The following is a 17,468-nucleotide window of genomic DNA, read 5'->3' as shown; positions in this document are numbered from 1 at the left end:
CCAAACCAATTTAAAATCCAATCTACCAAATCTCCATGGATTTGGTGTGCCTTATTCTTCTAGATCAGCCTTCCTTGAAGGACCTTGTCAAAAGAATGATTAACTGATATTTAAGTATATTAACCATTTCATTCTGAATATTTTGGTCAAAGGGAAAGTTAAGTAACTTTAATGGATATAAAATCCAGAGATGGAACAGAAATATTGAGGCAACTTCTATGTCAAATGTCAGAAATTCCATTAACATGGGTCAAACAGTCTCCAGGGAAACATGGAGCTGAAGAGCTTTAGCAGTTACCAAGGATGAAGTAGGTGCAGAAATATTATTCAACATTTGAGACATTGCATCATACAAACTTTTGAATCTGGAGCACACATAGTCAATTTCTGCAATTCTTACCTAGTTCATGATGCAAAGTAAGCAACTCCTGAGACAACTCCTTGTGCCGTTTGCCCGCTTCCTCCTTCTGAGAAGAAAAATATTTTGTTACTATGGAAATATATTTAGTGCAACAGAACTGTTCATTACTTTTTCAAATTTGCAGTAGTTCCCAAAGCTGAAATTAAAATTCAACCAAATCAAATATGCTGAATTTAGTTTAAAAAATCTTAATAGAAAAATGTTCAAAGCATTTTGTAATGGATAGGAACAAACTACCATGCGCCTTCTAGACAAAGCCTCAAACCCAGACAATTTCACCTGGGGATAAAAACACCCAGTAACTTAATTTGCATTTCTAAACTTAAACTGTCTCATTCAGTATGATAATGAACAGTATAGCCAGGATAAGGTTTTAAATGAAAAAAATATGCACACATCTTGTGATCAGCATTTCAGCTGTATACGCTACCATTCCAATGCAATTTACCTTACACTTTAATCAAGTACAACAATTTAGCATTTCCAGACTTTAAGATTTATATGCCAGTGCAACTGTGAAAAGATCAAGTGAACACTTTTGTTTTCAACATAACAAAAGCCAAAATATAAAAATGTACAATTTTACATAATCTTTTAAAAGGAAAACAAGCAGACCTTGCATTACCTTCAACGTCCTAGACAAAATCAAGCGACATCCAATTCGCCAGCAAATCAATAACTGAGGAAATTGACTGAGCCTTTTAATCCCAAAAGCACAGAGTCTGGATGCAGTTATAAAATGCAAGAGGATGTTCCGAGCACTCTGCTTAATCTGACTCCCTAATGCACCAATTATTCAGCTATTCAGCAAAGAGGAGGAACAATCTACAGTGAGGAACAGCTGGAAACAAAGGAATTGGTTGAAACTACTTGCGCCAGCTACCAAACCCTTACATCCCCAGTCAGCAAATCAAAAAAAGGATGCATCAGTTACCCTCTTTCCAGTGCAAGGACCGTAGAGGCATATTTTGCTGCTGCTGCTGCAGCCCATTCTTTTTTTCCGGTTGTGTATTGTGCAGAGCACAGGTGGCCACACCACAACCCAAACTGGTCTTTCTACATTTAAAATGCTTGTAGGAAAAGATCCATTGGGCCTTGCCTTCCAAGCTAACTTTCAGTGCAGTACATATACCATATTTCCTGCAGTACACTGCCCTGGAAAAAAAAGCTGCGTAAGTGAAGCAGTGGGAACCACTCATTACAAGAGGCACAGCCCTGTGTCTGCAAACTGGAGACAAGAGTGCTGGTGGGGGGTGGGAAGAAGCTGATCAATATTCATTTACTCAAACGTCAGCAGCTGAAGCTTGGCACTGGAACACACATTGATCTTCCGACTAATATATTAATGGACTATTTTTATATCTCATCTTAATATGCGATGCAATCAAGAACCTGAAGTCAGACAATCTGGTAAAAAGTCGACTGCTGAAATTTAACAAAGCAAGTTTCATATTACATTAAACATGCTGCTCTCATTTGTAATTCAACACCTATGAAATATTGAAAGTATTTCAGAAGCATATAAAAGATGACAGGAAAGTCCCACAGCAGGAAGAAAATTCTTAAGGTGCAGAAGATTAAACATATCTAGGTGAACATGTACACTGGAGAATAAGGTAACTACTATCAGTGTTGATATTGCCAGACTGACAGGAGACACGTGGTGAAAAGCATACAAACATTATCCCCACCTCAAACTTCAGTTCAAAATTAAGCTAGTCTCTTTGCAGTTCATTGGTATAAAGTACTTCAGGTCACAAAAGTTGGAACTGATTGCAGCAGGACATCAAATCAAAAACTGTACTAATACCAGAGAACTACATAGTCCAAAACAAGCTTTGTAGATAAATGCAAAGGTCTGTAGATACCTGCAAGATGCGTTCATTTTAAAAATAACTCAATTTAAAATGGTACGATAATTCAGATTATCCATCCAAAAATGATGAAAACCTTATAGTGACTCCAGCATATGGTCAAAAGACAAACTTGAGTTAAGACAATGGCATAAATAAACTGTTGACTGACTGATATGCATTTAGAATAGTACACAATTCTTTGAAAAGCAAATTTAAGTGGAATCTCAAATTATCAGCCACATTTAAAAATTAAACTGCAAATTTATAGTCAAAAATTATTCAAATTGGTTAAATTTGATTTGTTGCCTGAGGCAATAGAACAAGTATGTTAATCAGCAGCCACCAACATTATCCTGCATGTACCAAGAGCACTGCAGAAGTTTCAGTCTGAAGTACAAGCAATGATGTAGTACATTCCATTGTCACCTAGTCCTTCACTGCATATGCATGTCATTTTCATGAATGGTCTCCATCCTGAACCATTATTTTAAAATTGCTGTCTTAAGACCAACTTTCACAAGCATGTTTTAAAGATAGAAAGCAATAGGAACAAATGGATCCTTTACATTGGTCACTGTGACAACTGAGGATCCAAAGTAATCTCTGCTTGGGTCCCAATTACTCACAATCTATAATAAATGATTTGGCAATATTTTTAAGTATGCTGGTGGTATGGAACTAAATGGCAATATGTATTTAAGATGCTGTAAGGAACATGGATAAACTGACAACATGGCAGGTGTAGCACAATACAGAACTGTGCAATTATCTACATCAGCACGCAAAAAACCAAACGCAGAGTCCTTTTTAATAGGAATGAAAGATAGATTAATATTTGCATGTAGGTGCACCAGTCGCACGGTGTTTTCCACCTTTTTATTTTAAGATTTAAGAGCAAGAATACCTCTCTGCAATTACAAAAGGGCCCTGACAAGATCACATCTGGAGTGTTGTATACAATTCTCACCTCCTAACCCAATGAAATACTTGTACAAGAGTGAGAGCAGCAAGTATTCAGCATCTGAGAAATGAAAGGGGCCCTTCTGCCCCAGTGAATCCACACCAACCATCAAGCACCTAATTTTATCTTAATCCTAACCCACTGTATCTGCCTTATTCCTATAGCTATCCCCAGATTCTATCACTTAACACACTAAGGGCTACTTTCAGTGGCCAAGTGACTTACTAACCACATTTTTGGGATCTAGATGGAAACCCAGAGCACCCAGTGGAAACCTTCAGTCACAAGGAGAACGCGCAAACAGCACCAGAGATCCAGATTGAACCTGGGTCATTGAACCAGAGGTAGTAGCTCTACCAGTATCACAGTACCACCCTACTCTTTGGAATTCATGAGAGGAGATTTTACAGAAACAAAACATTTAGAGTTCAACAGGGTAGATGCAAGGAGGTGGTTTCCCCTGGCCCAGGTGTCAGGTGGTAAGAACCTAAAGGAATGGAGTGATTTAGGAATGGAGCGAAGAAATTTCTGAGTGGTGAAACTTTGTCCCTTCTCAGCCTCTGGGGTTGAGAATTCAAGTTACTGGTTGCATTGAAATCAACAGTAGGATTAAAGGAATTGGGAAGGATACAAGGACAGGAAAAATGTGGCTGAAAACCAATCATCCATGATCTGGAATGGTAGTGCACACCTATGCCTGCTCCTATTTCATGTGCTCATTTTAACTCCTCTCCTGCACTAATAAAGGATTTCCCCCAACATTACAATCAATGTTTATTATAGACTGCATAACATTGCCTGATGTGATAATCACAGCAAGTAGCTAGTTGAGTCTTCAGTCTGATTTGCACACTTTTTAAACCTATGCACCAAACCTAACTCACTATACCATCCCTTTCTTTTTGCAATTAAATAGATTTGGGGTTAAATTTTAAAGGTTTTTATTATGGAAGCCAATGTTACAGTTTTAACAAATCACTCAAATTAATACCTTAAGCCCATTTACTGTTACTTTGGTTGCAATTCTAATTTCTGGCACTTCAAATGTGATGCAATTAGTAAAGGAAAACAGGCATTTTTCACATTTGATTGCGAGGGAAATGCTCTTGTAAGCAATTCCTGACAGCATGGTTAAAATTCACAAAACATTAAACTTGCCAGCTTTAACTGCTGCCACCAAGTTTTCTCAGTTTATCAACTGAGAGTAACAAAATGACTTTAATGACAAGGTTCAGATAAGCTACTGGAATAAGTTTCCTAAAATCAGAGATAAACAGGATCCAAGTCCTTGGAATGCTTCCTCAAAGGGCAGTAGAAGTAGAGTCTTTGAATATTTTTAAAAAGCAGAGGTAGATATTTAATAATGGGGTGAAAGATCACCACAGACAAGTGCAAGACAAGTGCAGTCTTGACATTACATCAGTTATGTTCTTAGTTGGTGGAACAGGCTTGACAGGCTGAGTAGCCTCTTCTGCACCCAATTCTTATATTTGTATTTCAGAGAGGAATTAGTGTAGAGAGGCAAGGTCCAGTACATTTACATTTTTAGAAATTAAGTGTTGAATTTCATTCCAAAATTAAACATAAGTGCTATGAAAGCACTTGGAAGCAGGGCTTCATTAGATCCTGCCACATGATGCCATTCAGATCCAGAAGACCCTGTGCTGACCAGGTTGGAGGCAGTTGCATTCACTCACCAATGCACTGCTAGTCATGTCCTGCAGCTGTGTCCAAACCTAGCAAGGAGTAGCACACACACAGCTGACCAATGCCAGGAAATTCCAGCAGGGTCTGTTTTTTCTGTTTGTGGTAAATGCTGATAACTTCTCCTACACCCAATCCATTCTGCCCAGCTGAATCACTAGAATATCAAGATACCAAAGTCTCATTGAAAATGAGTTCTTCCATGAATTTAGTGTCCGAAAACTGAAATCAGAATGGGTCTCCAAAATCTAAATTCAGACCAGTGAAGTAAACTGAAAAAAATGGTACACTATCTCACAGTGCAAGATAGCTTTGAGTACAATAGAATGTATTTGAAAATGGCAAGGGTAAAAACTAATAATTCTAACGCATTTAATCTGTGAACTTGACTTCACCGTACTTTTCCAGCAAGTAAGCAAACAATCTTTGTTAAAAATGGTCAACGAGAATAGGCAAGCACAGGCTTGAGGATTGAAATAATGTTTACTGCCACCATAATGCTCTGCCATTTCAGTACGAAATTTTCCTAAAGCACTTAATCTGTAATGAGTACAACAGAACAGAATAGAACAGTGGTTCTACCAGGCAACTCAGGTGGTTACAAATTCAAATCCTGTCAGACTTTAGCACAAAAACCTGACGCCCTCACCAGACGCAGGAGTTGCTGCACTGTTGGGAATTGCCATCTTTCAGATGAGTCATTAAACTAAGGCTTTCTCAGGTGCCCAATGACGACTGAGGACTTGCAGGGGAGTTGTTTTTGGTAACCTTGCCAATTATCATTACATCAACAGCACCAAAACTCAGATAACCTCACAATTACATGAGCATGGGGGGGGGGGAGGAGGAGGAGGAGAGAGAAAAGGTTTACTAAACCAAAGAGTCAATAGACAAATTAAATAGAAAACTCTGGAGAAATGCTGGTGTTCAATGACTTAACAAATGCCACCAACCCAAATTGGTTGGTTACTCTCTACACCAATGTCATCTCAACTGCTTTTTCCGTATTAGATTTCGACCAGACATTGGTTTTGTGCAAATGATGTCTATTATCCAGTTTTTGAAGTATGATCATGAATTTCTTATAAAACTCTAGCCTTCAGAGATTGTGTTCAAGATGTGTAATTATATTGTGGTGTCGAGTTCAGAACAAACCGAAGACCGGGAATTATTAATTACCAGAATAGTAATCTGAAGGCCTAGACTAACGATCCAGGGGAAGACTCCGATCATACCTTAACAATGGGGGAATTTAAGTTCAGTTAGTTACAACTCAGTTTTTTGCTATCTGGGTGCCAGTAGCAAGGTCAGCATGAATTGCTCATCCCCAAATACCCACAACAAGATGATGCTGAGCTATCACCTTCAAAAGGATTGCATTGATTCAATGCTGTAAGGGAGGAAGTTTCAGGCTATAGACTCAGTGCCAATGAGGCTGTGGGACTTGAAAGGAAGCTTACAAGTAAAGGCACTCCTATTTTCCTCCAAAATCTTTGTCCCAAGTGACAGAAGTCACAGGTTTGCGATGCACTGTTGGAATAGCCTAGATTAGTAATTGTTGTGCCTTTCATCAGCAGCACACAGTATGTCCACTGTAGAGGATGGAATTAAGATTTAGAATGCAGTAACAATCAAGTAAGCTGCTTTACCCTTAGTGTTACTGTCCGAGTATGGTGGCCAGTCCAGTTGAGTTCCTGATCAATGGTAACCTCCCCCACCCCCAGGATATTGGTTGTGGGAGACACAGCAATGCTAATGTTATTGAATGTCAGGGACAGAAAACTGAAGTGTTTAGAGATGACAAGACTGACAGTTGGGGCACAAATGTTATTTGCTACAACTTGGCCCATGCCTATAGATGAGCAGTTTCATTTGCCAAGTTGCCAATGGAATTGAACATTGTGCACTGATGATTGCACATCCCCTTGTCCATGTCAGAAGTGAAATCATTGATGAAGCATCTGAAGGGGGTGGGTCCAAAGACACTGCCTTAGGGGAAACTTCTGCAGTGATGTTCTGTGAACAGAATGATTGACCTCCAACAACCACTGTTCCTTTGCGAGGCATAACCACCATCAAGCCACTGGATTCTTGCAAAGATCTTCTTCGTTAATATTCTTCAGGTTCTTGCACAATTCCAGACCATGGCAATAAATAGTAATAAGAAGTGATTGACCCTAGATACTGACCAAGAGAAATCTTGTATTAAGCTACTAGATTAAAATGGATGACTTGGAGCAGTTAATGAAGGCAGCTCAGAGGGTCTTGGATGGGCAAGACCCAAGAGGATTCATTTCTTGTAAATGAAATAAAAGAAATCAGGTTATGTTTGGCACATTACCAAACTGCACTGGTAGTTAAACAAGCTGTTTGGGCAGAGGATGGTGCAAATTAAGAAGATCTTATCCTTGATGTAGAAATTCAAAAAACAGTAAAATGTAGAGGTACTCAGGTGAGCCACTATTTGCGGAGGCAAACAGAATTAACACTCAGATTAACGTCCTTTCTTCAGCACAGGACAAGACAAGTCTGTTGAAAGATCTGGCCAATACATTTCCTTCTCTTCCCACAGCTGCCTGGCCTATTGGATATCCTGAGCATTGATTTCAGAATTCCATCTGCAGTTTTGGACTTTCCAATGTTTGTAGGAATTGACATTGGGCAAGTGCAATAGCAACAAATCTCAAGTATTCCATCACACTCTAATTTGGGAGTATAGGTTTGGAGGGGCTGGTCAGTTACACTGAAAAAGACAGCCAGCCTTCGATCTGCTAGTGGAGCTGCAAACATTTGGTCAATCACAAATCTGAGGAGATTGGTTAATCAACAACTGATCAAGGCGAAGTGTTGTGACTCTTAGGTCATGGTTTTACATTTATGCATTGCAAATGTTACTTGCCATTTATCAGCAAGTCTTAACATTGGAACAAGGCTTGTTCCACGCAGATAGCAACTGATTCAATAACCAAGCTATTCAGCTGTTCATTTTGCACTGAATATATGCAATTCCTGATCACATTTCCAAAGCAGGGATCCCTCAATGACAAGTTCACCAAGATTCTACCAATTGAGGAAAGCTGGAGGCTTTATTCAAGGTTAATGCTATTGGAAGTTGTTGTACTTCCAAATTCTAACTACAGAAGCAATGCTTATTTTCTAAATCCAAGATGGAAGAGATTGTATCCTGGAATTTAAATTAATCAAACCACTTATTACTGTTTATTGTAAACTGTGGTCACCAAATAAATTTGTAATCTGAGCCACAAGAGAGCAAATATTTCATTTGCGAAACTAAATAGAGAGGTCTACATCCAATGATAAGCAGCACTTCAGCACCAGATGTTGGACATCAGTTTCAAAATATCTTGTTCACATGGAGCATATACAATACCATCTCTTTGAAAAACAAAGCTGCTTAAGAGTTAAAGCAAGAACTTCAAACTAATGTGTTATCTATTCAAGTATAAAATACTACAATTGTACATGCTCCAGAAGCCTTGAAGACACATGAAGGTTCTCGATTTTTAATTTATAGATGCACTGAACCTGGTCCAGTATCCATATTTATACACAAATGACAAGTCTTATTTCAGTATCTGATCTCCCCCCCCCCCCCCCCGCAACCCCCCCCCCCAATATCTTCACACCTTCCAATACTCAAGTATAAGGTAACATTATAGGGCTGGGAGACTGAAAATATCATTCTTGCCAATAGCACCAACACAAACCTTTCAAACACATGTTGGTCAGGTTGATATCAGTGGTTAAGAAACAATTTGGCATTTGGAAAACTAAGCCAGAAATTAAAAACAGCATGGATTTGTTAAAAAGGGAAAACCCATTTGGTTAGTTTGATTGAATTCAATGGAGAAGTTGATAAGAGCTACAAAACAGGACAAATAGATTGAAGTTAAATGCTGTGAGAACACAACTGTTCCTTTGTCAAAATTCGTTGGGAGTTGCCATTCCCCCCCCCCCCCAAACATACAATTATTTTCCTGGCAGTCAGTGTTTGGGCTACTGCTCCTTTGGAGCATAAACCAAGTCTAAATCATAATTGTAATTTCCACCTGACAGCACAAATATCAAAATTTGATGTGGATACCAGGAAGACAACTGAAATGAATAGACATGGAAGATGTAATTAAATGCCCTTAAGCACAAGGGCTGTACATCCAGTAGTTCCTCCCACCTCCCAAAGCAAATCTTACTTCTTCAAAAATACATTAATTGATTAAACATTTGCCTTTCACAAAACTATGTTGACTTCACCAATTACCTTACATTTTTGTGACTGCCTTGCTATTGACATTAACAATAGCTTCAAACATTTTCCCTATGACACACTGTTGTAGTTTTTGCTCTCTCTCAGCCTTTTTGAATAGGAGTTATATTTGTGATATGCCCATCAAATGCAACCTTGAATCCAAAGAATTATGGGAAAAAAATAAAAGCTGTAATCATCTCACTCGCCACTTTACCTACCCTGGAATGGGATCCATCGGAACTATGGGATGAACATTTGAGAGAACCACTGCACCAGTGAATTTTCCCCAAATTCCTCCACACCCTAACACAAAACTAATATTTAGTATTATTTAATTCATCTGCCACCCCTTTTTCCATGAATTCCAAAGATTTGCTCCCCATAGGACCAATGTTCATGTTGTTGTTAACTTAAAAATATCCATAGAAACTCCTGATATTTCTGGCAAGCTATATTTTGTACCCTATGTTTTCCTTCCCTACAAATCTTAGTCATCCTGTTGCACTTGTATTTTGTCTAATCTTCTGACCTATCACCCAACTTTATACAATTGGGTCTTTAGGCTGATCAAGCTACAAAAGTGAAAAATGGTACAAGATCTGATTCAACATTAATTAACCAAGAGTAATTCAATATCATTGTTTGAATGTTATTGTGATCTGGAATATTCTATTAGAAAGTGGACAAAGTGGATTCAGTTTCTTTAAAATTAATTTTTTTTTGCAGGGTAATGAGAAAGGCAAACAGGACAAGGTGAACAGGTCTATCCAAGTGTCAACAAAAACATTCTGCCCCAAATAGCTGGCTTGTGTGTAATAATATTCCATTAAAACTCATCTAAATTTGGCCTCTCTGATAAAAATGTAACTAAATGGCTAAGCAGTTTCCCATTCTAGGTTTTCAAATATTTCCAACTAGATACATTAGAGTTTGCGAGTAATTGCCAAGTATTTACCCACTAATCATCCCCATGCTTCATGGCAATGTACATAACAAACCATCTTAAAGATTATGCACTTAAATGGAACATCTGAATTAAATTCATTTGGCCACAAATTCAGCATTAGTATCTCTTGCTATACCACCTGCTGCCTTACAGTCACCATCTATCGAGATCCTGCTCCTGCAACCAAAATATGTCCATTAACCAGAGTCTTGATATCAAGCAGCCACAGCTCAAAATTCTCCCAAATATAAAAAAAATGAAAGTAATTTAATAGGGGGTTTAAAGGTGCAAGTTTTCTATACTAAGGCAGCACCCAAATTAAACAATGGTTATCTTAAAAGGAAACTGCCTCAAAACCAGCTTGTCAGTCACAGGACTCCAGCTCTTATTCATTTGAGAAAAGGGGAACAGGTACATTAAATTACAAATGCCGCAGCAAGGAAAACAAGTGAGGTAATGATACTGCTGCCTGGAAATAGAGGCGGGTAAGGCATGACCTTATTGACCCAGATCATAGTGGGGTAAAAGGTGCAATTATTATTAATACACAATAGCTTGCCTCCAGCCCCAGCTGCCATCAGCAATATTGAACACACCCATTTCACCCCCACACCTAAAGGAAATTAATGAGCCATGTTGCACATCCTGAATTTAGTTCATCGACATACAGTACAGAAACAGGTCCTTGGGCCCACTGATTTTGCACTGGCCATCTGCAGTTCTTCCCCTATCCATTTACACCAATCCTACATTAATCCCTTTAAAATGCTTCCCCACCCACCCAACCCCCCCCCCCAACACCCCATTCTCAAACTCCTCCCACGTTACCACTCACCTACACACTGGGGGTAATTTACAGTTGCCAATTAACCTACCAACCTGCTCATCTTTGGGATGTGGAAGGAAACTGAAGCACTCAGAGCAAATCCATGTCATCACAGGGAGGATGTGTAAACTCCACACAGATGGGGCCCAGAGATCAGGATTGAACCTGGGTCTCTGGCACTGAGGCAGATCTGGCACTGAATTTAATATTTTGTGTTTCTACTATAGTTGTTAATTTTTCAGCCCATGGAAAATATTTAAAACATGAATACTATTATCACAGGACAATATTTCAAACATCCATTCACTGGTCAGATACTCAGTTACCTAGCCCAGAATCCTCCAACCTTATTCAATGTGAAACCTGCATTTGGTCTTGACTCCCAATGTGCAACAACTCTGGAGATGAGATGGTCTTTTTAAAAATGAGTAAAAATTGAGCAGTTACTACTATCATAAGCCCACAGAACTGTTACCAAGTGAAAATTTCACCCTTTGTCCAGAGTGGAGGTCTGTGCATGTGTAACCCTGCAGACCCAAGTGTGAACCAAGCAATGGGGAACCAGTAGAGTAACTGATTTTGAAGCAGATGGTGGTGTCAAACTGTATTATAATGGGACAATGGCATATCAATTTCCCATATTTTTTTTAAAAACACAACGATTACAAGCATATTGCTGCTCAGAATTTCACAATCATCCACCAACATTTTATTATCCAGTGTTAGAACAATGTGACCCCTTAACTTCCCACATTACTAAAACAATGAATATTAATTGTACTCCTGGTATCAAAATGTTTCCAGGTGAAACCAAGCAGAAAGAGTAACAATACTCTATGTAAACTTGTGGCTTAAATTGTTGGCTTTGCACAAATGACAACTCCCTTAGTTTCCCCAATTTCTGAACTTACTGATTTGCACATTAATTGCACTTAAACATCCCAGAGTGAAATCTAGTTATTAATATGACCTTCAGAGTAAGTGATAATTTATGTATTGCGAATCAACCTGACCCAGAATAGTATTCAAACCTCCTTTTAACATATAATCGACTGCTTAAATTTTAGTCTTCATTTTTTTCTTTCACTTTGTCTTTCACCCATTTCCTAGGTTATTCATTTATTTCTCAATTTATTCCTAACACTGGTAAATGATGATATGCACCATTGCTCATGCTACAACAGATCTTCTGATTGTATTTGATTTACAATGCAAAACAATGTTGTTACCTGCATCATGCAGGGAAAGCAAAAAAAAAAGGCAAATAGTGAGATCCCCACTCAAGACAGACCATGACCGATTAGTTTCAGCTTTGTGCAGAGTAGGAATGCATATTTGAATTTTGCATACGTCATATTGTTGATTTGAGAGCTTCTGATCTGTGCGAAATAAAGTAGCTTTTAACGAAGCAAACAAGCCTATATTTACTGTCTTTCTGCCAAGAAAAAGTCTAATACCCCACTGAAGGACAAAAGTCTTCAAAGCACAAGTACAAATTGCACTCGTGGTCATATTCCAGTATACCCAACTTCCCACACTGTCCCTGGACAAAATATTGCACAACAAACTGAGCATAGTTGCCAGAGACACAAGACACACAAGACAGACTGCTGGAAATCTGGAGCAACAAAATGCTGGAGTAACTCAGCAGGTCAGGCAGCATCCATGGAGGGAAACAAACAGTCGACGTTTTGGGCAGAGACCCTTCAGCAGGGCTGGAAAGGAAGAGGGCAGAAGCCAGAATAAAAAGGGTAGGGGGAAGCATGAGCTGACAGGTGATAGATGAGTCCAGGTGAGAGGGGGAAGGCAGGTAGGTTTGGGTTGGGGGACGGGGGTGGGGTGGAACGTGAGAAGCTGGGAGGTGATAGGTGGAAGAGGCAAAGGGCTGAAGGAGGAATCTGAATGGAAAGGACAGTTGACCATGGAATAAAGGGAAGGTGGTGGGCAGGTCACAAGGGCAGGAGGAGGGGAAGAGAAGGGGTGAAGAGGCCACAGGAATGAGGGAAAATGGGGGGGGGGGGGGGGGGGGGAAGAAGGAGAGAAGATGATGAGAAACGGGATAGGGAAAAAAAGGAAAACAGGAGAAGTTACAGAAATTATTGCATCTGGTGCAGCCTCCTGAACATCTGAGAGGCCCGACCCAGATTGGGGGAAATCACTTCATCGAGCACCTTCACCCCATCCGCCGCAATAGCCGGGATCTCCCGGTGGCCAGCCATTTTAATTCCACTTCTCATTTCCACACTGACATGTCTGTCCATGGCCTCCTCTACTGCCACAGAGACCAGATGCAGGTTGGCGGAGCAACACCCCATATTCAGTCTTGGTAATCTCCAAGCTGACGCCATCAACATAGATTTCTCTAACCTCTAACCACTGCGCTCCGTTTTCCTTCCTTCAGCATTTTGTATTAGGTGCCAGATACACCTTGTACCCGAGAATTTTGTCTTGGGTAGTTCCTTGGGACTCAGGATGAATTGTGTATTTTGGGTTTTGATGTGGCTCGAGGACAATGCAGAGTTTTCCATTGATGGGCAGGGAGGTGCCTGACAGTGTGGGTGTGTAGTTTGAGACGGTGCGTTGCTTCTGTCAGTTCACAAAAGCTCCTGATGCATGACCACCTTCTCAATACAATCAAATATTTCTTCTCCACCAAGGTAAAATAATGCAGATGCTGGAATCTGGAGTAATACACAAACTGCTGGAGGAACTCAGCAGGTCAGGCAGCATCTATGGAGGAAAATAAACAGTCGATGTTTCGGGCTAAGACCTTTCATTAGGACTGGGAAGGAAGAGGGTAGAAGCTAGAATAAGAAAATGGACTAGTGGGAGGAGTGCACACATCAGGGGATAGATGAGTCCAAGAGAGAGGGGGAGGGGGAAGATGATGTAATAAGTTGAGAGGTAATAGGTAGAAGAGGCAAAGGAGGAGGAATCTGGTAGGGGAGGGCAGTGCACCATGGAATAAAAGGATGAAGGAGGGGAGGAGGAGAGGAGAGATGGGGAGGTCGTCAAGGTGGGGAAGGGAGCCACAGGGATATGGGAAGACAAAAGGAGTGGGGGAAAGAAAAAGGGGTGGGGTTACCAGAAGTTAGAGAAATTGATGTCATGTTGGAGACTCCCAAGGTGAAATATGAGGTGTTGTTCCTCCAACCTGTGTCTGGCCTCAATGTGGCAGTAGAGGCGGCCATGGATAGACATGTCAGTGTGGGAGTGGGATGAGGAATTAAAGTGGGCGGCCACCGGGAGGTCCTGGCTGTTGTGGCAGATGGAGTATAGATGCTCGACCTGATCGCACCTACCCCCTGCTTGTGTGTGCTCCTCCCCCTCCCCCCCACTTACTTATTCTGGCTTCTGCCCTTTTCCTTTCTTGTCCTCATGAAAAGGTCTCGGCACAAAATATCGACTACTTATTTCCCTCCATGGATGCTGCCTGACCTGCTGAGTTCTTCTAGCACTTCTCATGCATTTCTTCTCCACCTGCAGTCACGGGCCAGATTCCCAGGCATCAATGAGAATGTTTCTCCTACCCAAGGGAGCTTTGAGCACACCCTTTACAAGGGAGAAGGACATGATATGGCAGTTCTGCAAAAGTGAAGCCCTTGGAATTGAAATACTGCTAAGTGTTCCAAAAATTATTTTGTATCTACTAAATTGTAATGGCAAATATTTGTTGAACAGAAAGGTATTCAGCAATGCACCCAAGAACTATGACAATCCAAAATACTTCAGAACCAGAATTCAGAGCAATTTAAAAAAAATATATACTAACTGGCTCAAGGCTCCGCAATAGTTTAACTGCTTAGGTGCAGCACATGCAGAAGACTATCAGCTACTTTTAATCTGCTATTCCCATTTGCCTTGCAACTGTGAGGTACAAATTCATGAAGAGGTTTGTATTCTAGTGAAAGAAACAAATTTTGCCTCATCTTAGGATTCAGCTTGAGCTGAATGTAAAACTCAAGCTATTTCCACCCCCCCCCCCCCCCCCACCCCAACTGACCTCGGCCCTCAACAATCCAATGCCCATGTACTACTTGCTGCTTTCGATCAGGCAGAACTTAAATACTTATTGTTTGAATTTGTGAAGTGTTAGAGGGCTTTAGAGGTAGATAAAAGAGGCAGATTTTGTCAGTTAGCATATTAATCTGGTCAATTGTGGTGAAACAAATATTCAAAATGAAAAAAATTGCAGATGCTGAAAAACAAAGAAACTGCTACAAACACTCAGGTCAGACACCATCTGTAAAAACAAAGTTGTCACTTGAAGTGCAGGATGCTTCTCTTTCCACAGATACCATCTGACCTGCTGAGTGCTTAGTATTTTCTGCTCTTAATATTCAAAGATGGGATTTCAATTTAAAAACTTAAATCAGGGACATCTAAATTTAATTGAAAAGCAATGCCTGTAATCTATATTTATTCAAAGAAAACCAGGCAGTATACTAAAATCTTAATAATGGGGTAATCAAATCCAAAAGTTGCAATTTAGCTTTAAACTGGAATTAGAACGCACATTAAAAATTCTCAGAGTTCCTCCACTTCACCTTCCACAAGTGTCATAGAGCACAAATAACTTCCAAGTGGATAATGCATAGAAAGCTTAAATGGGTTCCAGAGATCTCAATTTCAAAACAAACTTCTCAACATTCTAAAGCATCAGTGGCCAAGTCCCAGATTAAGATGCATGACAACAAAAGCAGCTGAACAAATCTTAGTTAAATCAATTATGCAAGTGCTAAAATTTAGAGCCAGCAAAAGATGTTGCCAACACTCAACACTATCAAGTTCACTGAAGCAGGCAGAAATGTAAAGTAGGACATTAATTTTCTGTGTATTTAGTACACCAGAAGCAGAACAATTACCCAAATTTCCCTAAAATGTTACCATGATGGAATTCATCCTGGTTTCAACTCCTCTCCAATGTGGACTGAACAACAAAAATCTACATTACTCTCAGCACAAGATCTGATGGTTTAGAGGAAACCACTTGAACCAAGTGATCAATGTCAAGTCTTTGTCTCAAAAATCAAATCCAGTGCAGCAGTCTTACCTTCAACTATCCCACAATTTAGCCGAAAAGCTAGCACATGTAGATATCCTAAGCATCTGCTCATCACCATGCCTTGTATAGCTTCATCACTGACTGCCCAGCAACTTGCATCATGCAAATTGAAAATACAGCCAATTTGGCAAGATCTCACCATAAACACACAAATTACCAAGACTATTTTGACATTCTAAATCCACATTTCCCAACTTAATGATTTTTTTAAAAATACAGATGAAGTCACAAATTTTTGAAAAGGCAAAGTTTTCACTGTTTGAACTTTTACTCAAAAATGCTATAGAAAATATTGCCCAAAGTAAAATCTTAGGACGAACCATCTTCAATTATTTTTTCCCCCCAATATCCCTCCTTCCATACCAAAGGTCAGATATGTAAAATATAGTTTCCAGGATCAGGACAACTGCAAAGCCATTTATTGTCCAAGAAACAACACACAAAATGCCGGAGGAACTCAACAGCTCAGGCAGCATCTATGGAGGGAAATAAATAGCCGACATTTTGCATCAAGGCCCTTCATCCTGACTGTATTTCCCTCTGTAGATGCTGCCTGACCTGCTGAGTTCCTCCAGCATTTTGTGCTGCTTCAGATTCCAGCATCGGCAGAATATAGTCTTTATTGTCCATGAAAATTACCCTCAAGGCAGCAGTGAGAGACCTTCTTGAACTGTTGCAACTTTTCTGGTGAAGATGTTCCCACTGCATTGTTGGGTAGGAAGTTACAAGATTTAGACCCAGTGTCGAAGGAGCAGCTATATATTTTCAAGTCAGGATATTGAATGACTTGGGGAAATCTGCAGGTGATTGTGTTCCATGTCCTTCTCAGTAGCAAGGGCACAGGTTTAAGATGTGTTGTCACAGTTGTTCACACCAGCACATCTGTAAATGTTAACCACTGTGCTCCAATGGCAGAAGAAATAAATATTTATGCTGGTCAATAGGGTCCCAATCAAGCAGGCTGCTTTGAACAAGATGGAATTGGCTTTGCTAGAGTTGTTAGCGCTGTACTCATTCTCCCATCTTGTGGCCGAGGGTGTCACTCTAGAGGATAATCAAACCTCTGATCTGTACTTATAGGCATATTTAAATTGTGGGCCTAAATGAGTTTATGTTCAAATGATGAACTGCCCCTCCCTCCCCAAGAATATTGATTGTGGGCAACTTGGCAATGGTAAGGCCATTGAATGTACCTCCACCAGTAAGAAACAGTAGCTCAAGCTAATGACTCATCACCATACTAAAGGCCAATTCGTGATGGGCAATAAATGCTGGCTTTGTGTGACACCCCAATCCCAAAACAAAAAATGAGCAACTCAGCAGCATGCATGAATAATTCAAGACCAACTAACTACCTTTTAAGCAAAATTCACCACGACCAAGGAGTTAAGGTTAATAAACAGATGTAAAATTAAGTTGCCC

The 17,468-nt window shown here is 40.0% G+C and overlaps 1 protein-coding gene across 3 annotated transcripts in view; it reads right to left on the bottom strand.

The window, feature by feature from the left end:
* The window catches only part of mtus1b (microtubule associated tumor suppressor 1b), a 123,317-nt gene that overhangs the window by 24,617 nt on the left and 81,232 nt on the right, over positions 1-17,468 (bottom strand). For all 3 annotated transcript variants that reach the window (XM_052009340.1, XM_052009346.1, XM_052009334.1), the window contains exon 8: positions 401-467. In XM_052009340.1, the coding sequence (XP_051865300.1) occupies positions 401-467 (67 nt within the window). The remainder of the gene's footprint in view (positions 1-400; positions 468-17,468) is intronic.

This window comes from Pristis pectinata, chromosome 2 (assembly GCF_009764475.1).
Source record: "Pristis pectinata isolate sPriPec2 chromosome 2, sPriPec2.1.pri, whole genome shotgun sequence".
Taxonomy (NCBI): Eukaryota; Metazoa; Chordata; class Chondrichthyes; order Rhinopristiformes; family Pristidae; genus Pristis; species Pristis pectinata.
This window is presented reverse-complemented; position numbering and strand designations above follow the sequence as displayed.